The 26,178-nt window shown below is 45.0% G+C and overlaps 2 protein-coding genes across 3 annotated transcripts in view; one reads left to right on the forward strand and one right to left on the reverse strand.

Moving 5' to 3' along the window:
• sts (steroid sulfatase (microsomal), isozyme S) overlaps positions 1-22,606 on the reverse strand; it is a 60,773-nt gene extending 38,167 nt beyond the window's left edge. The window contains exons 1-5 of the mRNA XM_048597876.1: positions 22,499-22,606; positions 19,815-19,964; positions 9,784-9,905; positions 2,384-2,514; positions 1,565-1,584 (exon numbers count right to left, since the gene is read on the reverse strand). Of these exons, the coding sequence (XP_048453833.1) occupies positions 1,565-1,584; positions 2,384-2,514; positions 9,784-9,905; positions 19,815-19,964; positions 22,499-22,545 (470 nt within the window). The 5' untranslated portion in view covers positions 22,546-22,606. The remainder of the gene's footprint in view (positions 1-1,564; positions 1,585-2,383; positions 2,515-9,783; positions 9,906-19,814; positions 19,965-22,498) is intronic.
• LOC109933214 (pseudouridine 5'-phosphatase) overlaps positions 22,571-26,178 on the forward strand; it is a 39,553-nt gene continuing 35,945 nt past the window's right edge. For both annotated transcript variants that reach the window (XM_048598200.1, XM_048598201.1), the window contains exon 1: positions 22,571-22,680. In XM_048598200.1, coding sequence (XP_048454157.1) covers positions 22,608-22,680 — 73 coding nt within the window. In that variant the 5' untranslated portion in view covers positions 22,571-22,607. The remainder of the gene's footprint in view (positions 22,681-26,178) is intronic.

The raw sequence follows: 26,178 nt of genomic DNA on the forward strand, positions 1-26,178 counted from the left end.
GTTATCTCAGATTCTCCAGCATCTGCAGTTCCTTCTATCTTTGAAACCATCTAATTTCTTTCTTGAATTGCCCTGTTTAAGATGGTGGCCCCTCTGCCCCCTTGTTCTAAGTCCCTTTATTAAAGGAAATAGTTTCTATGCATCTTCCCGATTCATTCCTATTGTCATTTGAAATACTGCTCACCAGAGTAGCAAAGTTCTTTACTGCCAGATCTGTTGAGTATTTCCACCATTTTGTGCTTAATTTGTAATAATTTCAAATTAATTTCAAATTTCCAGCATCTGCAGGATTTTGCTTCTGCAGAATGGCATTCTGATCAGGTTAACTGAAAAGGGTTGGGATGAGGTTCGTGTGGAGCAGACTCCAGTACGAATCAGCTCAGCTGAGTGGTCATTTTGTGTGCTCTAAATTCCATGGGAATCACATAGTGTAATAAAGGGTTTATATCATATCTTGGGATATAGATTTTAAAATAGAGGCTGATGGATGTGGGCCAGCTCTGTGAACGTATTTTTTTTTTGAACAGGTCAGAATGTCATTTGAAATAATGACCTGAGCACATCAATTCCAAGAAGTCAAGTGTAGTCCAGTGTCTGGGAGAATCGTTGCAGTGGTAACAAATGGAATGTTTACATTGCTGAGTGTACAACAGGTCAGAAATGCCCAAAGCATTTGGTTTAGACTTCAGGACAGAAAGTTCAAGGTCTCAGTTCAGTGGAACTAGCAGCTCAGTTCAGAAGGGAGACAAGTTTCTCCTGGTTGGTGAATTTTAGTTTTAGAGAGCCATTCAGTCCAGATGAAGCATTGTTAGATTTTTTTAAATTCATTCACAGGGATGAGGGTGTCGCTGGCTAGGCAGCATTTATTACCCATCCCTAATTGCCCAGAGGGCAGTTAAAAGTCAACCACATTGCTGTGGATCTGGAGTCACATGTAGAACAGACCAGGTAAGGATGGCAGTTTCCTTCCCTAAAGGACATTAGTGAACCAGATGGATTTTTCCGACAATTGACAATGGATTCATAGTCGTCACTAGACTATTAATTTCAGAATCTGCTGTGGTGGGATTCAAACCCGGGTCCCCAGAACATTATCTGGGTCTCGGGATTAACAGTCCACTAGGCCATTGCCTCCCTTAGTGTGTAGAACATCCAAAATCTGAGAGCTTGTACAGACATTTTCAAGTTATTAGAATTGAAAAAGTTTAGACTGTCAGAATTGTGAAAGCAGACTTGGAAAGGAATAATAGAATTGCCTTTGCAGTCCAAACACAAGAAACCAGGAGGAGTCAGTTAAGTAAAAACCCAAAGAGATGAGATAGGAGTGAAATTTCTCTGGAATTGAGTGTCTGTCAAAGGGCAGTGTTGGGAAACAGGTTGGAACTTTGTTTTGCTGTTTGTTAAGTTCTAACTGTTGTGTATTTTTTTCATTGTGCAAAACTTATATGTTGTTAAAGGACATCTGAAGCCTCACGTGAATATTTGTAGTCACTAACGACACACTAACCAACTGCAAAAATTAAACAAATGATCTATCAAGGCAGGTTTCCTTCTAGGATCTGACTTGTCAAGAGGAACCGCCAGCTAGAATCATTAAGAAAAGGTTTTGATTAATTAGGAAAAGAAACACAACATGAAAGTTGGCTCATTAAGTTTGCCAACTTTTATCGGCCTCCTGCAATCAATACAATTTCATCCTGAGAGAGAGGTAACTGGGCAGGCATTTCTCGAATTCAGCATAAAGTTTCTTCAACAACAAAAAAATCCTGCTGATAACAGAACATTTTCCTCCTCGTAGTGACTTGGAGACAGCAAGGACTGCAGATGCTGGAAGCCAGAGTCGATAGATGTGAAGCTGGAAAAGCACAGCAGGTCAGACAGGATCCGAGGAGCAGGAAAGTCAATGTTCTTGTCAGACAGCTCCTCGGATGTTGTCTGACCTGCTGTGCTTTTCCAGCTTCACATTTATTGAGTTCACTTTCCCCCTTGTACGTTAATGAGGTATTTTTATTGGCAACGTAGAGTTAAAATAGAACAATTGCTCATGCATACCATCAAGGGGTAATATATATATAATTTCATTATTATAAGCCATTCAAAAGGTTTTCACAGAGCAGTATCATCGTGTAACATTACATAAGACAATTTAAAACCAATACCATGAAAATATGCTTGAAAAACAGCAGTTATTATTTTAAGAGTTCATTAATAAAACTTGAGGACCTCATGTTTCAAACAGCATACTCTGACTGTCATCTGAAGAAATGACTGGAATAGATAAAACCGTAGTTATGTAGGATAGAAGGTGGAAATAAATAGGAGAGCTACCAAAAAAAAGAGGTTTTCCTGGAAGGTTGAAGGTATGAATACCAATGGCCTGTTACCTCTTACCAACAAGCCCAGTGGAATAACCTTGCTCTTTCAACAGCTTGACGAAGGTTGTCTCATTCGTAGGAAGTCCGCCTGACCCAGCTGCAAAAATGTAGACTCCTAATCTTTGGAAGCTGGTCATTCCTGAAAAGAAGAAAACAGATTTTGTCCGTTAGTTTAAAGATGTGTGCATATTGAACAAATATAACTGTGCATCTTCAAAGCCATTCGTCACAGTACGTTGATATACTGAAGTATAATGACAGGAGCATTAAACCAAAAAACTACAGTCTGAGGTATTGAAGAGCATCAATGCATAAATTAGTCAGTTACATTTTAGGTGACAACGTTTAATTTGTTGTACTTTCCCCATGACTAGTTAAAGGTTTCCAAGTACTCTACACAAGTGGTTACATGCAAGTGCTATTGAAGACAGGGTAGTCAATGAGCTTACTCCTGTTCTTCAGTTGATGCTGTCAAACACATTTCCTGGATAATGATACAAGTGTGAGAATACTGACTGATTTTTACAAGCTTGAGCTGTGAGTAGTGGAGGGGTGAAGTTATGCATAGATGAACTTTTATAACTTCACTATTATTCTAAACAGGATCAACAAACCCGTGGACCAGGATCAGCCAGAAGGTCCAAGGATTACAATCTATTTTATTGATAGGCATAGATTTGGGAGATGTGACTGGGTGTGCAATTCCTTGAAAGGATTTAGCTGTAACTAGTGACACACTACAACAGACCTGTACTTGGTCTTCACCTTTTACAATCTTCATTAATGACCTGATGAAGGGCTTTACTATAACATATTCAAGTTTACTCACTATAGAAAGTTAGGTGGAAAAGTAGGCAGTGAAGAGGACACCCAGAAGGATAATCATAGACTTGGTGAATGAGTAAAAATTAGCAGATGGAATATAATGCCTCGAAGTGTGAAGTTATCAGTTAGGCAGGAAATTAAAAAGAAATAATATTTTTTGAATTGTTAGAGAATGAGAAATGATTGCATTCACAGGGGCGTTGGCATTCTGATACATGAGTCACAGAAAGTTAACATGTAATTACAACAAGCATTAGAAAGGCAAATTGTATATGATATTTCAGGTTTTCAGTATAAGGGTAATGAAGTCATACAACAATTATAGAGGGCGTTGGTGAGGATACACCTAGAGTGCTGTTTACATCTTTGATCTCCTTCCTGTGTAGAGATTACAACGAACATTCTTTGTACTGGTTCATGGTAGGAGACTGTTGTCCTCAGAATAAAGTGAGTAGACTAGGCCCATGTTTCCTATAGTACAGAAGAATGAAAGGTGATCGAATTAAAACTTCAAATTCTTAATGGACACACATGGGTAACTGCTGAGAGAATGTTTACCTCAGCTCGGGAATCTAGAACATGGAGTCATAGGCTCAGAACAAGAGGTTGGCCATTTAGGACGGAGGTGCAGAAATATTTCTTTACTCTCAGAGGTGTGAATCTTTGGAGTTTACTATCCAGAGGGCTGTCGATGCTCACATGTTGAGCAGATTGAAGACTGGATTGGATATATTTTTGGGAGCTAAGGAAATTGAGGGATGTGGGGATGAAATGGAAGATGATCAGCCACGATCCCTAGTGAATGGCAGAGCTGATCAAATGTTAAAATTGCTGATTCCATCTCCTTTATTGTTTGATTCTGTACAGTGTGTGAAATGGATACGGGTGGGATTAGTAGACGGAAAGTATATAAAATACTGGGCACAGCTAGGTTAGATATTAAATACCACCTATTACTGTAAGAGAGTCATTATCCACTTTAACACATTACTGAAACATGTACCTTGCTGAAACTTTCAAGTGGCAGACAGAAAACCTCCTCTCAGGGGAGGTCTTTTCCAGTTGGAAGATAAGTTTCCAGGGTCATTAGAAAATTAAGCATTTGAGAATCTCTTGGAGTACTGTCTATGTTCAGAAGCCAGAGAGGCGTTTCCCAGAATATTTGTCTATCTTGCTTCAGTAGATTACCACATTACGGAGTGGCGAAGAGGTGTACTTGATAAACTTGTTAATTCACTCCAGTCCTACATCTGCTGAATTGTGTATTGAATAAAGTGTGAATTAAATCAAATTGTCCAATTCCTCGTGTGAATTTTAATTCCTACCTTGTAACTTGAAACGTTCATTTAGGATAAAGCTCACGAGCAGCATTCCATTCTTGAAAGTGCATTCATTGGAGGTGTTAAACATAGGCATGTTAAACCCATTAAACTAATTTTGGTACTTCCCAAGATGATTATTAAAGAGGAAAGTCATTGACTCCACTTAATCTATCCAAAAAGGTCTCCAAACAACTTCAGAGGAAGGACTGAAGTAAAACAAAATGGTAAGAGATGTCTAATATTTTGCTGGCCAGCATTTATTGCCTTTCTATAGTTACCCTTGAGAAGCCTTCTCCAACCACTGCAGTCCATGTGCTGTAGGTTGACCCACAATGCCCTTAGGGAGGGAGTTCCAAGATTTTGACCCAGCGACAGTGAGGGAATGGCAATATATTTCCAGGAAAGAATGGTGAGTGGTTTGCAGGGGAACATGAAGGTGGTGGTGTTCCCACATATCTGCTGCCCTTGTCCTTCTAGATGCAAGTGGTCATGGGTTTGGAAGATGCTGATCTTTGGTAAATTTCTGCAGTGCGTCCTGTAAATAGTACACACTGCCGCTACTGAGCATCAGTGGTGGAGGGAGTAGATGTTTGTGGATGTAGTGCCAATCAGGGGGGCTGCTTTGTCCGAATGGCGTCAAGCTTTTTGAGTGTCGCCTGAGATGCACTCATGCAAGTAAGTGGGGACTATTCCATCACACTCCTGACTTGTGCCTTGTAGATGGTGGACAGACTTTGGGGAGTGAGGTGGTAAATTACTTACTGCAGCATTCCTAGCCCCTGACCTGCTCTTGTAGCCATTGTACGTTGAGTTTCTGGTCAATCGTAACCCCCAGGATGTTGACGTGAGGGATTCAGTGATGGTAACACCCCTTGAATGTCAAGGGGTGGCGGTGGTTAGTTAGTCTCGTATTGGGGATGGTCATTGTGAACGTATCTATTTTACATCATTTAGCAAAGTCAAAACCCGTGCTGGTGCATGTTTGATATCTGAGAGAGGCATTCAGGTGCTATATGAATTATTCTTGTTTTTTTTTGGAAGGTACAGGGAAAATTATAGGTTGGAGGGAATAATGACTGGCTACACATTATGAGAGGTTGTATTAAATACAGATTCTGTGAAAAATAATAAGTGTTTAAAAAAAAACAGCTGTTAATGATAACTATCGGACAGAAATAAAAAGTTCCACTTAAAGTGATTGTCCAATGCTGAATCTGGCTAACGTTGTAATTGCCAGCCCAGTAAACGCTAATGATAACTGATAGCACAGAACATTCACATAAGACAGTGAATGCAAATGAATATTGCAAATTGTATGTTGTAGTTAGACAGGCTCACAGAATAGCTGAACAGAACACTTGCCAATTCAGACAGGGTGAGCAAGAGAGAATGAGAGAGAAAAAACACTGGCCAGTGTTCTCATTACTATTTCACAACAACTGGCAGAGCACTGCAGGTATGGATTTTAAATTTGACAGCCACACACTGCCAATAATGTTCTGCCAGCCAGATAATATAAACATCCTGAGAGCTGATTTTGATTAAAGCACCTGACTTAATCACAGCCTCTCACTGAGCTGTCAGACAGAAAGAAAAGGCTGTACATAGAGCAGATTCCTGGACCTATTCAGCATGATATACTCCAAACTATTATTGGCAATCAGACTACATTGTTGGGCAATGGTCAGAGTATTCATTAATATACACAAATGTGAAGCAGCCAAATGATCCCAAACCAAATGCTGCAATACCATTACCTCACACCTTGCTTAATTTAATATCTGCATGGAAGGTAAGGCTGACAGGGAGCAAAGGCCTAAGATGTATACCCAACACAATTTCCAACAGTAATTTGGATCCAGTTAAAATATTTGTAGAAAAGCATCCCAAGAAATTTTACATTAGTATAATCAGACAAAAATTGACACCGTGCCAAGAGAGATACACTGGGGAACAGGTTAGGTGATAAAACTGGTGAGCTTTAAGCAGTCTTGAATTAAGCGATGGAGGGGGAAAGGAATCAATCTGGTAAACCTGCTTTGCACTCCCTCAATAGCCAGAAGATCTTTATTCAGAAAAGGAGACCAAAACTGCACACAATACTCTAGGGCTAGTCTTACCAAGGTCCTGTACAGTTGCAACAAGTCAACCCTACTCCTGTACTCGAATCCTCTTGCTTTGTAGTCCATTATCAGCGATGATCTTACTGAATAGTGGAACAGGCTCAAAGGGCCAAATGATTTACTCTTGTTCTTAATATACCATTTACTTTCTTCACCATTTACTGATCCTACAATGCTTACTTTTAGCCACTGGTGTACAAAGACACTCAGGTCTTGTTGCACCTTCCCTTTCCCAATCTGTCATTTTTCAGATATAATCTGCCTGCCTATTTTTGCTACCAAAGTGGATGACCTCATAAATATCCACATTATAATGGAACATTTATAATGTACCCACATAAGGGAACACCTCCATTGGCTAAACAAAGACAAGCTAGCCAAGAACAAAAACAGAAGTTTGTTAGAACAGCTCAGCAGGTCTGGCAGCAGAAGGGTTCTGAGGAAGGGTCACTGGACCCAAAACGTTAACTCTGATTTTTCTTCACAGATACTGCCAGACCTGCTGAGCTGTTCCAGCAACTTCTCTTTTTGTTCCTGATTTACACGATTCACAGTTTTTTTCAGTTTTTAAAAGCTAGCCAAGATTTGGAAGCAGATGAAGGACCAGGTCTGAGATAAATTTGATGAGACCCAATTCCCTAAATTGAGTAGCAAACAAGCTTGGAAACATTAATTATTTGATTGGAGAAAACAGCAAAGGCTGTGTCATGTCGAAATGATAAAGCAATACCACTACTGAGAAGGCGACAATTCGGACTCGGTCTGTCCCACTGCCTCCGATACAAGACCATAAGACCATAAGACAGAGGAGCAGAAGTTAGGCCATTCAACCCATCGAGTCTGCTCTATTCCATTCAATCATGGCTGATAAGTTTCTCAACCCCAATCTCCCACTTTCTCCCCATAACCCTTGATCCCCTTGACAATGAAGAACCTATCTATCTCTGTCTTAAATATACTATGACCTGGCCTCCACAGCCTTCTGTGGCAGTGAATTCCAATGTTTCACCACTCTCTGGCTAAAGACGTTTCTCCTTATCTCTGTTCTAAAAGGTCTTCCCTTTACTCTCAGGCTGTGCCCTTGGGTCCTAGCTTCTCCTTCCAATGGAACCATCTTCCCAACATCCACTTTATCCAGGCCATTCAGTATTCTGTAAGTTTCAATTAGATCCTCCCTCATCCTTCTAAACTCCAATGAGTATAGACTCACAGTCCTCAAACATTCCTCATATGTTAAACTTTCCATTCCTGGGACCATTCTCATGAACTTCCTCTGAACCCGCTCCAGGGCCAGTACATCTTCACTGAGATATGGGGCCCAAAACTATGCACAATTCTCCAAATGTGGCCTGACCAGAGCCTTAAAGAGCCTCAGAAGTACATCCCTGCTTTTATATTCAAGTCCTCTCAAAATAAATGCCAACATTGCATTTGCCTTCCTGACTACTGACTCAACCTGCAAGTTTACCTTGAGAGAATCCTGGACTAGGACTCCCAAGTCTCTTTGCATTCAGAAAATAGTCCATATCTCTATTTTTCTTACCAAAGTGCATGACCTCACACTTTCCCACATTGTATGCCACCTGCCACTTCTTTGCCCACTCTCCCAAACTGTCCAAATCCTTCCGCAGCCTCCCCACATCCTCAATACTATCTGTCCCTCTACCTATCTTTGTACTGTCTGCACACTTAGCCAGAATGCCCTCAGTTCCTTCATCTAGATCATTAATGTGTAAAGTGAAAAGTTGTGGTCCCAACACTGACCCTTGCAGAACACCACTTGTCACCGACTGCCATCCTGAGAAAGACCCTTTTAACCCCACTCTCTGGCTGTCTGGCAGACAGCCAATCTTCTACCTATGCTAGCACCTTGCCTCTACCATCATGGGCCTTTATCTTACTCAGTAGCCCCTGTACGACACCTTGTCAAAGGCCTTCCTGGAGTCGAGGTAGATAACATCTATTGGCTCTCCATGCTCTAACCAGCTCGTTATTTCCTCAAAGAATGCTGACAGATTTGTCAGGCATGACCTCCCCTTGATAGAGGTCAAGGACAGCAGTGGGAAGGAATTGGAGCTAGACATGGGTGAGGCCCATGTTGAACCGTTGAACCCTTGACAACCTGACTAAACAGTATCAAAATATGAGCAACCTAGATCCCTCATTGTTCACCTAGGTGCAAGACAGTGAACAGCTTAACAATACCACTCACTACATTCAAGGATTTGTGGAGAGACAAGCTACATCACCTTAGCACTACGCGATGTAGACGTGGGACAGGCCCCTCTCATGATACAATATGTCGATTGGCTAGGCAAACAAATGCGAGCTAAGATTTGGGAGGAGATTAATTAGCCGCTGGTTTCGCAGCAGTAGCTGGAGCTCCTGAGTTGTGCCAAATGGCTCCACATGGCTCTGTGTTGATTACTGCGAAGTTAATGCAGTGACTAGAGTAGGCACCAACCCAGCACACTGGCTGAAAGATTACATGGGTAGGGTATGTGAAGCCGTCTACATTACCAAGATAGCTTTACTCAATCTAGGACTACTAGAAGATTTCCTAGACTGCCCACGTGAAGGAAATCTCTACCTTCATAGGCATTTCTGAAGAAGGGTCCTGACCCGAAACATCAACTTTCCTGCTCCTCTGATGCTGCCTGGCCTGCTGTGTTCATCCAGCTCCACACGGTGTTATCTCTGACTCTCTCACTGGCGGTTCTTACTATCTCTTTGTAACTCCAGGTGGGTTATACTGGTATTGGATCATCTCATTCGGACTCCATCTAGATCTGGTTGTAACAGTTTACTTTATCTTTCTCACTTTGTTTTCTTTGTACAGATCTGACTCTAATTTGTCTCTCCACCTCTGTTTTTCATCAATTTCTTTTTCGACCTTTAAGTCTCATTGGTTTAAGAAGATAGCCTGTTGGTACTGTTCTTCACCAAGATCTCAGATTTCCCGCTGCCTTCACCACACTCTTAACAGCTCTCACTCCTAGCAAATTATAGCAAGGGCTCAGGGAGAAGCCTAACGCATGCCATGAAAAGTCTCACACCGGCAACAACGCTGCCATCATTGTGCATTCCGTTATTCTGCAATTCCTTTGTTTATGTTGCTTCAGTTGAAAACACACCTACCTGACCTGATTGGATACCGGCCGGTCAGAACAGCAGCTCTGCTTGGGGTACATAATGCGGATGCAGCTATGTGCTGGGTCAGCGTTATTCCATCCTGTGCCAGGCTGTCTATATGGGGTGTTCTGCAACAGGAGACAAAGTCTTAAAACAAAAGTGTAAAAATTAGAAGTAGAAACACTCAAATGGTCCAGTTTAATGTCAGGAAAATTACTGGCGTTGCTTGCATAGAAAAATCGCCTCGGATACACGTAAGATGCCATGTTTTTGGAGTTCGCTGTGAAATCTGGTAAGACAGCAGCAATGCAATATTGGTTGTACATATCACAGCAACATCCTTGTACACTATACAGTCCCTTCCCTGTTTTGGTATAAATGACACTTTGGAAATGTCTTCCTGTATCTGAACCATTGGTCTCAACTTGGAGTTACACAATTTGAATGAAAGCAATCGTACGTCAGTGGTTCGAGTTGTGTTTTCGAAACAGAGGTTGGAGGAAACAAATTAGTCACTGTTCCCTTTTTTTTCCACCTTGGCCAATTGTCCTGCAATGTTCTGTTACAGCTTTGATCCATTGCTCCAGACCTCAGCTGCTGTTTTCCTTTACTGTCTCTATGATGACCCACTTCTTCCTGTCTATTCTATCCCCATGTCCTGAACTAAACTGTCTCAGAGTCACTGAAAGACCTGAAACCACACAGCGTGGCTGACAGCGACTTGAATACTCAGATTCTTTGCTCAAGGCTCTGCTGTACCACCCCCAGAGAATCCATAATCCAGGGCTTCCCAACGTGGGGGTTGCTGGTGGGATCAGACCCTGAAGTGGGTTATGAGCTGAAAGTTTGGGATCATAGTCTCTAAGGCAGCAATAGCTGTCACAGACCTCTGACTAAATTATAACAACTGCATCCTGCACTAAAACACAAGCCCCCAGTCGTATAGGAACCTCCTTCCTCTAGCATATCTCCTAGAGTCATAGAATCCCTACAGTGTGGAGGCAGGCCATTTGGCCCATTGAGTCCATACTGACCCTCCGAAGAGTATCCCACCCAGACCCAGACCCAGACCCAGACCCAGCCCGAGCCCGAGCCCGAGCCCCCTATCCTATCCCTATAACCCAGCATTTCCCGAAGCTAATCCACCTAGCGTGCACATCCCTGGCCAGGTCGTAGATCATAGATCATAGATCATAGAATCCCCACAGTGTGGAAACAGGCCATTCGGCCCAACAAGTCCACACCGCCCCTACAAAGAGCATCCCACCCAGATCTGTTTTCCTACCCCCGATTTCCCACATCTAACCCACTTAACCTAAACATCCCTGGGCACTACAGGCAATTTAACATGGCCAATCCACCTAGCCTGCACATCTTTGGACTGTGGGAGGGAACTGGAGCACCCAGAGGAAATCCACGCAGACACGGGGAGAATGTGCAAACTCCATACATACAGTCACCCAAGGATGGAATTGAACCCAGGTCCCTAGCACCATAAGGCAGCAATGTTAACCACCGTGCCGCCCAATCCTTTCTCTATCATGTCTCATTTAGAGGGTTGAGACAATTTTCAGGCCTCAAAATGTGACTTTAAAACTGTCATAGGCACCTCACGTTGTACTCAACAGTTGCTTGAATGGCCATCCCTCTGAGCCTACTTTGGAAATACAGATAATTTCACCTGGAATTCCCATTAGTTCAATACTCATAGCTTTTGAACCCCTGGTCACTTGAGAGAAATATTAATTAGTGGAGATAAAAATAAACATTTTACCTCACAACTCAAGTGACACCAAAATCAAATAAAAAGCAAAATACTGCAGATATTGAAAATCAGAAACAAACACTTGGAGAAACTCAGCAGGTCAGTCAGCATCTGTCGAGAGATAAAGAGTTAACGTTTCGAGTCCAGTGGCTCTTCATTGAAACTGAAGGGGCTGAAAAATAATGGGGTTATTGTTTGCTGTTAACAAAGGGAGAGGAGGAGCAAATGGAACATGTGGCGAGAGTGCCCAGGGCAAAAGTCAAAGAGAGGGCTAATTTTGGTAAAAGACAGATTAAGATGTATAATAGGTGTTAATAATAGGCTTGAATATGAGAAACTGGGTCAACTCTGCTGAGGGCCAATTCATTAAGATACAGACGAAACACAGGGAGGGGTGGGTCGTGTTATAATCAAAATGGAGAACTCTAAAGTCATTCAATTCAGTGTTGAGTCTCGAAGGCTGTAAAATGCCTAAGCAGAAAATAAGGTACTTATCCTCCAGCTTCATTTGAACATCACTGGAACACTGCAACTGGCTTACAATGGAAATATGAGCAATGTTTCCCATCTTTAGATTAATAATTTTCCAGCCTCCTTCAGTTCTGAGAAAGCTGTAATAGATTTGTTTCACTGTTCCTCTCTGCACAGATGCTGCCAGACCTGCTGAGTTTCTTTCACAATTTCTCTTTTATTTGACTCTAAAATCAATTCCTTCAGAAAGTAAATTTCTATCCTTTCATTTGGCCTGCTGTTCAGCTCAAATTTACTGGGTCTTAACATACATAATAGCTCAGGCAGGTTCCTTGGCATAGTTGTAGTATCCCTAACTCTAGACCAGGAGGGCCAGGTTCAAGTCCCATCTGCTTAGGAGGTTTGTAAGAGCATCTCTGAACAGATACTTTAGTTTAAATTGATATTTTTAAGACTTGCAGATACTTTCTAAGCAACCTGCACAGGATATTACTACACACCTGTGCAGCAGGTGAGACCTACGTTTGGGCCTCTTGGTTCAGAGGTAGGGATACTACCACTACATTATGAGTACCCCCAAATACCTGGAATTCAGATTTTTTTTTTTAAAACCAACCAGTTCACACATGGTATGACACATCTCTGGGGAAGGTGGGACTTGAACCAGACCCTCTGACTCCGAGATGGCGACATTACCACTGTACCACAAGAGCACTCAGAATTAGCCTGGATCGGTGAACCCAGGCCTCCTCGTTCAGAGGTATTGGCATTACAACTGCACCACAAGGGCCTCCAAACAAGTTGGTTAGAAAATATCCACAATAATACAACAGCCTGTGGAAAAAAAAGCTCAGCCAATTACAGAACAACCCAATGACTTATTATAGGCTCAAAGGAACCTACAATTAAGGAAACACATTAGCAAGTTTGAACATGTCCAACAGTGCAACAGATGCATACATGAAAATAAACAAACCAAGAATTTCAGTATTTGCATTCCAATCAGTCTAAGGTCCTGCTACACCCTTTTCACAAACAGCTCGATGCTTTATAAATGCTGGTCATTTATGTACTTAGTCCTCTTTGAACACTCTGAACTTTCTAATGCTATCCTGAAGCTGCGAGACCCAGATGGAGGTTCTGGGCTGGGAGACCCAGATTTGCATACCATATCATGTGACCCGAAACGCCACTTTTAAAGAGTAGACTTTTAATCTCTCTGGAGATGGTGAAAAGAGGGGGAATAAATGGGTGACTTGGATCTGGAAAGATAGCTGCCTCTCATCTCACCAATTAGATTCCTGGTTAAGAAGATTCACTGGGGGCTTTTCTCAATCACAAAAATCTAGCGTCCAAGTTCAGCAGGTAACAGGGAAGGCAAATGCAACATTGGCCTTTATTTCAAAGGGAATGGAGTATAAATGGAGGCAGATTTTGCGAAAATTATACAAAGCACTAGTCAGACCACAGTTGGCAAACTGAACAGTTTAGTCCCTTAGCTAAGAGAAGACACACAGGCATTGGAGGCAGTCCAGAGAAAGTTCACTTGGTTGATACCAGGTATGCAGGTACTGTTTAATGAGGAAAGGTTGAGTAGGTTGGGTCTTTTTAAAAAGAAAAATCATTCATGGAATGTGTGTGCTGCTGGCTGGGACAGCATTTATTGCCCGTCCCTAGTTGCCCTTGAGAAGGTGGTGGTGAGCTGCCTTCTTGAACCGCTGCACTCCATGTCCTGTGGGTTGACCCACAATGCCTTTAGGGAGGGAATTCCAGGATTTTGACCCAGCGACAGTGAGGGAACGGCGATATATTTCCCAGTCAGGATGGTGAGTAGCTTGGAGGGGAACTTGCAGGTGCTGGCGTTCCCATGTATCTGCTGCCCTTGTCTTTCTAGATGGAAGTGGTCGTGGGTTTGGAAGGTGCTGTCTGAGGAGCCGTGGTGAATTTCTGCAGTATTGCTTGTCGACAGTACACACTGCTGCTAGGAAGTGTCATTGGTGAAGGGAGTGACTGTTTTGTGAATGCAGAGCCAATCACGCGGGCTGCTTTAGCCTGGATGGTGTTGAGCTTCTTGAATTTTGTTGGAACAGCAGTCAGGCAAGTGGGGAATATTTGTGGAGTCTCCTCTGCCAGTGAATTATTCATTATCCACCATTATTCGTGACTAGATGCGGCTGTACTGCAGAGCATAGATCTGGTCTGTTGTTTGTGGAATTGCTTAGTTCTGTATATTACATGCTGCTTGTGCTGTTAGGCATGCAAGTAGAGTGGTTTTGTAGCTTCACCAGGTTGTGGCCTCATTTTTATGCATGTCGGATGCTGCTCCTATCATGCCTTCCTACATTCTTCATTGAACCAGTGTTGATTTCTTGCTTGATGGTAACAATAGAGTGGAGTTATACCAGCCATGTGTTTGCAGATTGTGTTTTGGTACAATTCTTCTGCTGTTGATGGCTCATACCACCTCATGGATGCTCAGTCTTGAGTTGCTTGATCTGTTCCAAGTCTAACCCATTTAGCATGGTGATAGTGTCACACAACACACTGGATATATTTCTGAAGAGAAGATGGGATTTCATCTCAACGGGGACTTTATGTTGTCATTTTTACTGATACAGTCATGGAAAGATACATCTTCCATGGGCAGAATGGGGCGAAGTAGGTTATCTGTGTTTTTCACTCTAGTTGGCTCCCCCACCAACCAAGCTGCTGATCTAGTCCAGCAGCTTGGTTGGTAATGCTGCTGCTGAGTCGCTCTTGGTAGTGGACATTGAAGTCTCATTGGTACATCCTGTTCCCTTACCAGCCTCAGTGCTTCCCCCAAGCGTTATCCAACATCAAGGAGTACTGATTCATCAGCCAAGAGAGGACGGTTTGTGGTAATCAGCAGGAAGTTTCCGTGCCCATGTTTGACCCGATGCCATGGGACTTCATGTGGCCCCGAGGCAACATTAAGGACTCCTTGCGCGGTTCTCTCTCGACTGTACCCCACTGCACCACTATATCTTCTGGCCCTCTCCTGTTGGTGGGACAGGGATGGTGACGGGGTGTCTGGGACATTGTGTGTAAGATACGATTCCAAAAGTGTGTCAGGCCATTGCTTGACTGGTCTGTGAGACAACTCTCCCAACGTTGGCACTTAAGTTAGTTTCCATTCCTAAATGCGCTGCGGTGGGATTTGAAGCTGGGTCCCCTGAACATTAGTAATCTCGGGATTACTAGTCAACTGACAATACCACTAGGCCATTGTGTGAATAATACTCAGCTTTCTATCATACCGAACCCGCTGAACAAACAAGATATCAAGCGATCTCAACATGGAAATTAACATCAGTACAAGGCAGCTTCAGCTCATCACTGACTGGAAGGAGTCTCCATGTTATTCAGCATCAAGCAACACGTAACGGCACTATCTGCACACACCCTTTGGCAATAGACAAAGGCACCTGATTTTTGCAAACTGATCACAGTCCTCATGGCACCTCTCCAATCCTTTGGGATGCCACTTAGAAGCACACATGTGCATTGCAGGGTGCACTGGCTGGTATTGAAAGGCTTTTTTATAATTCACTCATTGGACATGGGCATCACAGGCTGGCCAGCATTTAGTGCCCATCCCAAGCTGCCTTTGAACTGAGTGGCACGCGAGGCCATTTCAGGGGGCAGTTGAAAGTCAGCCACATTGCTGTGGGTCTGAAGTCATTTGTAGGCCACATCAGGTGAAGGTGGGAACTTAATGGCAGATGTTTTTCCCTGAAGGACATGAGTGAGCCAGATGGGTTTTTTTTTCTGACAAGCGGCAATTGTTTCATGGTCTCCATCTTCACGTTCTTCATTCCAGATTTTGTTTTATATTGAATTCAAGTTCCACCATCCACCATCTGGTGGGATTTGAGCGTGGGTCTCCAGAATATTAGCTGAGTTTCTGGATTAATTCTAATGATAATACCACTCGGCTATCGCCTCCCCTCAGGGAATGTGACAGGGACTGGCACCGAGCTCACAGATTGGTCCAGGCTGCATCTCAGGGCTCCTCATAGTTGTTCTCGTAGTGTTCACACACTTAGCACCTAACTGCAAGCTCGCAGAATCTGTACCTTGCCTTGCCTGGTTGTTGCATGTTGAGTCGGTCACTTAGTGGGCGTGGCACCTTCACCAAGTTGATGCACGTGCTAGGACCAAGGCTGTGCTGGAACATACAATACAGCTGACGAAGGCGTGGTTTTGCAGCTTGGAGCAGCGTGGGGACACCTCCAGTTCAATCCGGTAGAGTGCTCCACGCCACCCTGTGCTCTGTGCAACCGCAGCCAGCAAATGGTGATGTGATGGATGCCGAGGGGCTGGGGGAACGGGAGCAATCATCCAAGGAGAAGGACGAGAACAATAAACTGGAGGAAAGTCTCCTTGTTCAAGTTCAACTGCATCGTGTGCTCTCAACCGGAGAAGTTTTGATTGATATCCAGTTCCAGTAGATGCAAGCTGGGTACAGAAGACCATCATGGACTGTCAAGACCAAGATGCCAGTGTTTGATTTGTATTGTGGCTGCAAACTGCAGCCTGTATTCATTTCCTTTCTGTTCCCTTTGCTGGCCTCAATGTGAGCTCATGTTTGGAACTGTCCGAACACTTGTCTATATGTGATGTTCCCCTACTGGACAAAGACAAGCTTGCAGGTCTCCAGTGAGTACTGGAGACAGGACAGCAGGGATTCAGAGAGGGTGTAGCTAAAGCTGGGTAAACTGTATGTCCTGGTGGTTAAATAGCAATGAGAATGAGAAGAGATTGTGTTCATGAGGTAGTGTCAGCCATGCTGGCTATGTATCGTGAACAGGTAGGTAGTACAGACAAGGTTCACTAGGCTGCTACCAGGTATGGAAGATTATCTAATGAGGAGAGTTGAGAAGGTTGAGCTGTACTCATTGAAAGTTAGAAGAATGCGAGGTTAGCTGACTAAAATTCTTAAGGGACTTGATAGGGTAGATGCAGAAAAAATGGTTCCCCTCGTAGACCAGAGGGCATTATCTCAGAATAAGGGGTTGTACATTGAAGACTGAGATAAGGAGAATTTTTTTCTCTCAGAAGGTAGTGAATAAGGCAGGATAGGGGAATTGAAGATTATCAGGTCAGTCACGATCTCATTGAATCGCTGAGCAGGCTCGATGGGTTGAATGGCCTGCTTCTGCTCCTATGCCTTATGGTCTTCTGGTCACTCCCCCATTTGGACATCATGGTTGAGGGGCAACAAGCTGATGCTACATGGGATTGGGGCAAGATGTTAAACGTAGACCCTGCCTATCATCGCAGGTGGCCATAAAGGATTCTATGATGCTTTCAAAAAAGAGCAGAGGAGGGTTTCTCCCCATTGTTGTGGCCATATTTATCCCATAGTATCGATTAGATCGTTTTTCTGTTGCTGTTTGTGGGAATTTGCACATAAATTGGCTACCACATTTCTAACATTGTACTACACTCAGGCATAAAAGTACTTTGCAGTAAAATGCTTTGGTGCGTCGTGAGGATGTGGAAAGAGCTATATAAATGCAAATTTTCTTTTCTAATTGTAGGTCAGGCAATCTTTCCGCACTGCACCCCTACCCCCAAGCAATGTGAGCTGTTTCTTTTTTCTTTTATTCTTGTATAGAATATTGGTGTTGCTGGCAATTTGTTACCTATTCCTAGTTGCCCTCGAACAGATTGGAACGGTCTTGACAGCCAGAGGGCCGTTAAGAATCAACTCTACTACATGGATCTGGAGTCACACGTAGGCCAAGCCAGGTAAAGACGGGAGATTATCTTTCCTGACCAACGTTACTAAACCAGATTTATCTTCATGACAATTGACAGTGGTTACATCGGCACCATTAGATTAGATTTCTTTTCAAGAATTCCAGATTTTTTGTACTTAATTGAATTAAAACTTCGCCTGCTAAGGTGGGATTGGAATCTGCATTCACCAAGCATTTGCCTGCCTTCCTGGATTATTAATCTGGTAGACATTACTACTAGGCCACCACCGCCCTAAATTGATTGTCTTTTCTAGCCACTAATTAATTCCTTTCCCCTGAACTGGTAATAAATTGTCTGAGCAAGTTCATTTGCTTCATAATTATTTAAAAAATGCTAAGAGAAACATAGCAGAATCCTGTCAGACCTGCTGGTTCAGACAGTGGTTGTGTTTAGCAATACAACAAGTGAGTTCTGCCAATATACTAACCTCCTCCCGCTGAAAGCATGCTGATAATCGAAACCGATGCTTGAAACAGTACTGATACCACAATCCACATTTATCTTCTCTCTCATAGCCGGTCGTGCAAGACGGTACGTTTTGTTTTGAAGCACAACTTAAAAGAATTTGCGATAAGCTTTATGTGACTTCTCTCTTTAAAAACTTTGTTGCATTGAATGCAAGTACTTCTCATTTCTGCCTTACCACTTGCCAAGTTTGAACACTCCTCTCCTGAAGGCGCCAACTTCTGCGGTGCTGTAACTCCACTAGTGGTCAGGAGCCTCCAACTAAATGGTTGTACTTCATGCATCTATATCTTTGACTTGTAAGCATGGCTGCTTTATTTATGATCTAGCTGACTACATGTCTGGATCTCTGCAGGCTCTTGAACGCCAGGATGAAACTTTGACCATTACTTTGAGCATTGCCAAAGCCTCCTGACAAGGGGGTATTTAATTGCCAACGATCCTAAAGCTTTTGAGATCTTAATGAACTCTACAAAATGAACTCTACATTAAAGTATCTGCAGCTGTGGCTCAATGAAAAACACTCTTGACTCCTGTGTATGAAGGAAGAACGTTCATTTCCCACTTCAAGAAGAGAGCACAAATTTCAGTTTGATTTCATGAAAAGAGTGCTGCACTATCAAGGTCTTTTTGATGTGTCATGAAACATTTCTCCTCTCAAGTGAATTCACTACTCGATAACGAGCAGGGTAATTCACCTCCGGGCCAATATTTAGTCCCTGAATGAACACCAGAGCAAATGATTTTGTCCCTACCACATTGGTGCTTGCGGGAGCTTGCTGTATACAAATTGGCTGATGTGTTCAATACACTTCCAAAAGATATTACTAGTATAAAGCAACTTATTGGACAGTTTTTGATCGATGAGTTAAAGTGTACGGGACAACTGGCAGGAGCATGGAGTTAAAGACTCATTCATTTATATAGAATCCCTACAGTGTGGAAACAGGCTGTTTGGCCCAATAAGTCCACACCAAGTCTCCCATCCATTCCCATTCCCCTACCTTATCTCTGTAACTCTGCATTTCCCATGGCTAACACGCCTAACCTACACATCCCTGGACACTATGGGCAATTTAGCATGGCCAATCCACTTAACTTGCACATCTTTGGACTGTAGGAAGAAACCCATGCAGACATCGGGAGAATGTGCAAACTCCTAATTTGGGTGAGTCGTGACCTTACTGAATGGTGAAACAGATTCAAGGGATAAAATAGCTTATTTTGGTTCTAATTCTTGTGTCAAAGTCCACCCAACAACGCCACTCTTTAAATTATTTTCTCTTTAAGTGAACTATTTGGCCACATTTAAATTCTCTACATTTACAGTTCAATTGTTGGCTTCTTGACTTTGAGCCCTTCAGTTACACAGATATCAAATGCAGCCCTATTCACATGTCAGCTCACATATGCAGAGTGCTCTCCTCTGTCAGTGCTTTCATAAGGCAGCCACTGAAAAAAGCTACTTTTTCAACACCAGATTCACACATCACAGGCCATTCATAATGACTTTAATAAAAAGAAAAATACTACACATTGAACTTCAAACCTCAGCGTGGTGTTTCCATAACATCCCAGGTCTCCAATACCAAGGTCATCAGCCATGATAAGAACATAGTTGGGCTGTGAACTTATACTTTGTCCCAGATTTACTTTTGCCAAGTATAGTAGAAAGAACGCCAGCAAGATATTCATGTTCCTAAAAGTAAACACAAAACAAAGTCAGTATGATTAAACATGAATTGTGCAACATTAACCTCTTTCATACTGTGTATAGTCATTTTAGCAGAGAGAAAGGGAACAATTTTCCCACAGAATGGAGTCAAATTCTTTGCCATTGCCCTTGCAGGCTGCAAGAAAACTTTCACAAGGGGCTATTCTTCAATTACAGCCAGTTGGTATCACTAATATTTCCACAACGGGGTGGGGGACAGTATGGAGTGTAGCATCAAAATCTCACATGCCCCTCATTGTCATCGCTTATGAGCACTCTTTCCAGCAGTTAGACTTGCATGGCAAGCAGGATCAGGGACCAATGGCTGACTTCCGCTCCCAGGTCGATGAGATATTTTGATTTGTTTCAGATCAATTCAGCATATACTGAAGGACTGATTGTGCTGCATGTTGGTCTGTCCCTAAATGTCATAATTCCCATCCAGCTATTGAGAAAATAAGAGATAACAAGGTGTAGAGCTGGATGAACTCAGCAGGCCAAACAGCATCAGAGGAGCAGGAAGGCTGACGTTTCGGGCCTAGACCCTTCTTCAGAAATTGTATAACATCATTCTTTCACATTGTGTGGTTACAGCCACCAATTATTCACTCCATCAAATACGCATATTTTTCTACTTCTGATTAGTGTGTGTTTACATTCAAGTCAAAAAAGATTGTGAAATACACCGCTTTATCAGACTGGCCTGACGTGAAAATATGTGTGAATAAGTTGAAACTAGCCAAATACCTTTTAAGGAGATGTGACTTGAATCAAACAATGACTCAACATTGTCATTTACATTAAATGAAACTCAAACCAGTGTTGTATGGTCTTCCATGAAGAATAGTTACACTCCTCATGGTTCTACTCGAGTCAATAGTCTCCATAACCAGTGTTGCACAAGCAGACACAGAAGGACATTGAATGAGGTCTCTTCTAGAGTACTGTGGGCACTTCTGGTTGTCCTGATATAGGAAGGATATTATTAAATTGGAGAGGAAGTTCAGAAAAGATTTACCAGGGTGTTGCCGGGAATGGATGGTTTGAATTATAAAAATACTCTGGGAATTTTTTCATTAGAACATAGGAGGTTGACGGGTGACCTTATTAAGGTTTATAAAATCATGCGGAGCATAGAGAAGGTGAATAGTAAAGAGTCTTTTCCCTAGGGTGGGGGAATTTAAAGCTAGGGTCAAATTTTTAAGTCAAGAGGAGAAAGTTTTAAAAGGACATGAGGGGCAACTTTTGTTTTTACCAAGAGAGTGGCTCATGTGTGGAATGAACTGGCAGAGAGGAAATGGTTACAACATTTAAAAGACATCTGGATAAGTTCATGAATAGAAAAGATTTGCCTGCAGGCAAATGGGACAAGTTCAGTTTGGGAGAATGGTTGGTGTGGACGAGTTGGATCGAAGGGTTGGTTTCTATGCAGTCCAACTCCATGAACCTATAAACTTACCCACTTGATGTGACACGAAAGTAGCAACGTGACTGCCTGGGTTAATACATTAGGTATCCCTTAGAAACATCCTCTGAGACATGATCTCTATAATTCTTACTGACTAAACAGTAATCCACTCCTAGGATATGGTGTAGTCTTGGACAAACAGCTCAGAAGAAGTGCTGCTTGCCTGCACTAGACTGAAGAAAGAGGCAGGAGAGAGGATAATGACCACATATCAAACAGAAATCCAAATCAACGTGCAATTACAAAAAAAAACTTCCTGAGCTCAGCAGTGGCGACGGTAAAAGTTGCAAAGGAGCTCAGTCACCTAGAGTATCTGTCAGCCTTACCTGAGGTGGTAGCCCCGCCTCCTGGACAGGTCACGCCCCACACCACCTGACCACGCCCAACCCAATGACCACGCCCATTCCACCTATGCCCCACCCATCAACGAATGGGGTCGCGCCCCCTCACTGCGTGGCACCGCCCCTTCAAGCGGCCCCACCTTCTCCATTATTGACCACGCCCCTAATCGCCACCGGAACACGCCCCTTGACACCAGAACACGCATCCTTCGCTCGTGCCGTCGCCACTTGGCCTCGTCTCTATGTTCTAGCCCCACCTCTTCACCCCTACCCCCGCCCCTTTACCCGTAACCACGCCCCTTCATTCGCTAGTCACACCCATCCGAACTCAAACCCCCCGTCCCAAACCTGGACCACACCCCTGCAGGTAGCCCCACCCTTCACACCCTAGCCCCGCCTCCTCAACGCTAACCGTACCCCTTCAGGTAGACCCGCCCCTCCGCCCCGGTACCGCCCTAAAGCCGGCAGATGGTGGCCGACTGAAACCTCACCCTAGGGTGAAAGGGAGGGGCATTGACCTTCGACAGTTTTGCTCGTTGCTTATAGGACCAGTTATAACAACAGCGATGCCGAGTGGATGGAGGAACACGCTCTCGTCACGACGTTTGAGTCACAACATTGACATTCAGATGGCTGACAAACCAAAATATTAATCCGTGCCCGTTTTCCGGGTGTGACGAATGATTTAGTGGTCCTCAGAATATATTTACGTTGACGGTACGATCAGAGGAGAATTTCGGCCGGAGGTGGACTTCATCCCTCACATCCTCTGGATTGTAACTTTGGGAAGCTGGTCGTCGGCCATCGGTTCCTCTGGAAATGGCGGCGAGCTGTACTACAGATTTCAAGCCGGTTACTCATGTCATCTTCGACATGGACGGCCTTCTCCTCGGTAGGTGTTCGCGTGATGCCGCGCTCCGTCCGTTCACAGCGTCAACATGTTTGCGACGCTTGCCGACCGCATCGATCCCGGTTTGTCACCGGCTCCGTGCCTGGCCGTCCATTATTAACTAATGTCAGTTCACCCCGGCCCCGGGGCTGTCAATCACCCCCAGGACCCCGCCCCTGTTTGAATTTTCTCCGCCCATTCCCCGAATGGGCCGTCAATCACCCTGTGGAACCGCCCCCTGCTCTCCAGTCCCCGCCCACTCCCCGAACGGGCCGTCAATCACCGCCTGGGCACCACCCACTTTGCCCTCGAGGCCACGCCCCTCTCCCCCACCTGCATCCTCCACCACTCCCAACTCTCTCTTTACCCCAGATAATAAGGTGTAGAGCTGGATGAACACAGCAGGCCAAGCAGGATCAGAGGAGCAGGAAGGCTGACGTTTTGGGCCTAGACCCTTCTTCAGAAATGGGGGAGGGGAAGGGGGTTCTGAAATAAATAGGGAGAGAGGGGGAGGCGGATAGAAGATGGATAGAGGAGAAGATGGGTGGAGAGGAACAGACAGGTCAAAGAGGTGGGGTTGGAGCCAGTAAAGGTGAGTGTAGGTGGGGAGTTAGGGAGGGGATAGGTCAGTCCAGGGAGGACGGACAGGTCAAGGGGGCGGGATGAGGTTAGTCGGTAGGAGATGGGGGTGGGGCTTGAGGTGGGAGGAAGGACAGGTTAGGGAGGCGGGGACGAGCTGGGCTGGTTTTGGGATGCGGTAGGGGGAGGGGAGATTTTGAAGCTTGTGAAGTCCACATTGATACCATTGGGCTGCAGGGTTCCCAAGCGGAATATGAGGTGCTGTTCCTGCAACCTTCGGGTGGCATCGTTGTGGCACTGCAGGAGGCCCAGGATGGACATATCGTCTGAGGAATGGGAGGCGGAGTTGAAATGGTTCGCGACTGGGAGGTGCAGTTGTTTAGTGCAAACCGAGCGTAGGTGTTCTGCAAAGCGGTCCCCAAGCCTCCGCTTGGTTTCCCTGATGTAGAGGAGGCCACAACGGGTACAGCGGATGCAGTATACCACATTAGCAGATGTGCAGGTGAACTTCTGCTTGATGTGGAAAGTCTTCTTGGGGCCTGGGATGGGGGTGAGGAAGGAGGTGTAGGGGCAGGTGTAGCACTTCCTGTGGTTGCAGGGAAAAGTGCCGGGTGTGGTGGGGCTGGAGGGGAGTGTGGAGCAGACAAGGGAGTCATGGAGAGAGTGATCCCTCAGGAAAGCAGATAAGGCTGGAGAGGGAAAAATGTCTTTGGTGGTGGGGTCGGATTGCAGATGGCAGAAGTGTCGGAGGATGATGCGTTGGATCTGGAGGTTGGTGGGGTGGTACGTGAGGACGAGGGGGATTCTGTTTTGGTTGTTATTGTGGGGAGGGGGTGTGAGGGATGAGTCGCAGGAAATGCGGGAGACACGGTCGAGGGCGTTCTCGACCACTGATGGGGGGGGAGGTTGCGGTTCTTGATAAACGAGGACATCTGAGATGTCCGGGAGTGGAATGCCTCATCCTGGGAGCAGATGTGGTGGAGACGAATGAATTGGGAATAGGGGATGGCATTTTTGCAGGAAGGTGGGTGGGAGGAGGTGTATTCTAGGTAGCTGTGTGAGTCGGTGGGCTTGAAATGGATATCGGTTTCCAGGTGGTTGCCAGAGATGGAGACAGAGAGGTCCAGGAAGGAGAGAAAGGTATTAGAGATGGTCCAGGTGAACTTAAGGTTGGGGTGGAAGGTGTTTGTGAAGTGGATGAACTGTTTGAGCTCCTCGTGGGAGCATGAGGCGGCGCCGATACAGTCATTAATGTAACGGAGGAAGAGGTGGGGTTTAGGGCCAGTGTAGGTACGGAAGAGGGATTGTTCCACGTAACCTACAAAGAGGCAGGCATCGCTTGGGCCCATGCGGGTACCCATGACCACCCCCTTTGTCTGTAGGAAGTGGGAGGAATTGAAAGAGAAGTTGAGGGTGAGGACGAGTTCAGCTAAGCGGATGAGGGGGCTGGTCGGGCCTGCGGGACAGGAAGAAGCAGAGGGCCTTTAGGCCCTCTGTATGGGGAATGCAGGTGTGTAGGGACTGAACGTCCATGGTAAAGATGAGGTGTTGGGGATCGGGGAATTGGAACTTCTGGAGGAGGTGGAGGGCGTGGGTGGTTTCACGGACGTAGGTAGGGAGTTCCTGGACCAAGGGGGAGAAAATGGAGTCGAGATAGGTGGAGATAAGTTCGGTGGGGCAGGAGCAGGTGGAGACAACGGGTCGACCAGGGCAGTCAGGTTTGTGGATTTTGGGAAGGAGATAGAAGCGGGTGGTGCAGGGTTGGGGAATGATGAGGTTAGAGGCTGTGGGTGGGAGGTCACCTGAGGTGATGAGGTTGTGGACGGTTTGGGAGATGATGGTTTGGTGCTCAGGGGTGGGGTCATGATCAAGGGGGCGGTAGAAGGAGGTGTTGGAGAGTTGGCGTCTGGCCTCGGCGATGTAGAGGTCAGTGCGCAATACTACAACTGCGCCTCCCTTGTCTACACTGGCCCTAAACCACACCTCTTCCTCCGTTACATTGATGACTGTATCGGTGCCGCCTCGTGCTCCCACGAGGAACTCAAACAGTTCATCCACTTCACCAACACCTTCCACCCCAACCTTAAGTTCACCTGGACCATCTCTAATACCTTTCTCTCCTTCCTGGACCTCTCTGTCTCCATCTCGGGCAACCACCTAGAAGCCGATATCCATTTCAAGCCCACCGACTCCCCCAGCTACCTAGAATACACCTCCTCCCACCCACCTTCCTGCAAAAATGCCATCCCCTATTCCCAATTCCTTCGCCTCTGCCACATCTGCTCCCAGGATGAGGCATTCTACTCCCGTACATCTCGGATGTCCTCGTTTTTCAAGGACTGCAACTTCCCCCCTCAGTGGTCGAGAACGCCCTCGACCTGGTCTCCCGCATTTCCTGCAACTCATCCCTCACATCCCCTCCCCGCAATAACAACCAAAAAAGAATACCCCTCGTCCTCACGTACCACCCCACCAACCTCCGGATCCAACGCATCATCCTCCGACACTTCCGCCATCTGCAATCCGACCCCACCACCAAAGACATTTTTCCCTCCCCAGCCTTATCTGCTTTCCGGAGGGATCACTCTCTCCGTGACTCCCTTGTCCGCTCCACACTCCCCTCCAGCCCCACCACACCCGGCACTTTTCCCTGCAACCACAGGAAGTGCTACACCTGCCCCTACACCTCCCCCCTCACCCCCATCCCAGGCCCCAAGAAGACTTTCCACATCAAGCAGAAGTTCACCTGCACATCTGCTAATGTGGTATACTGCATCCGCTGTTCCCGTTGTGGCCTCCTCTACATCAGGGAAACCAAGCGGAGGCTTGGGGACCGCTTTGCAGAACACCTACGCTCGGTTTGCACTAAACAACTGCACCTCCCAGTTGCGAACCATTTCAACTCCCCTTCCCATTCCTCAG

Source organism: Rhincodon typus, chromosome 6 (genome assembly GCF_021869965.1).
Source record: "Rhincodon typus isolate 14 chromosome 6, sRhiTyp1.1, whole genome shotgun sequence".
NCBI lineage: Eukaryota > Metazoa > Chordata > Chondrichthyes > Orectolobiformes > Rhincodontidae > Rhincodon > Rhincodon typus.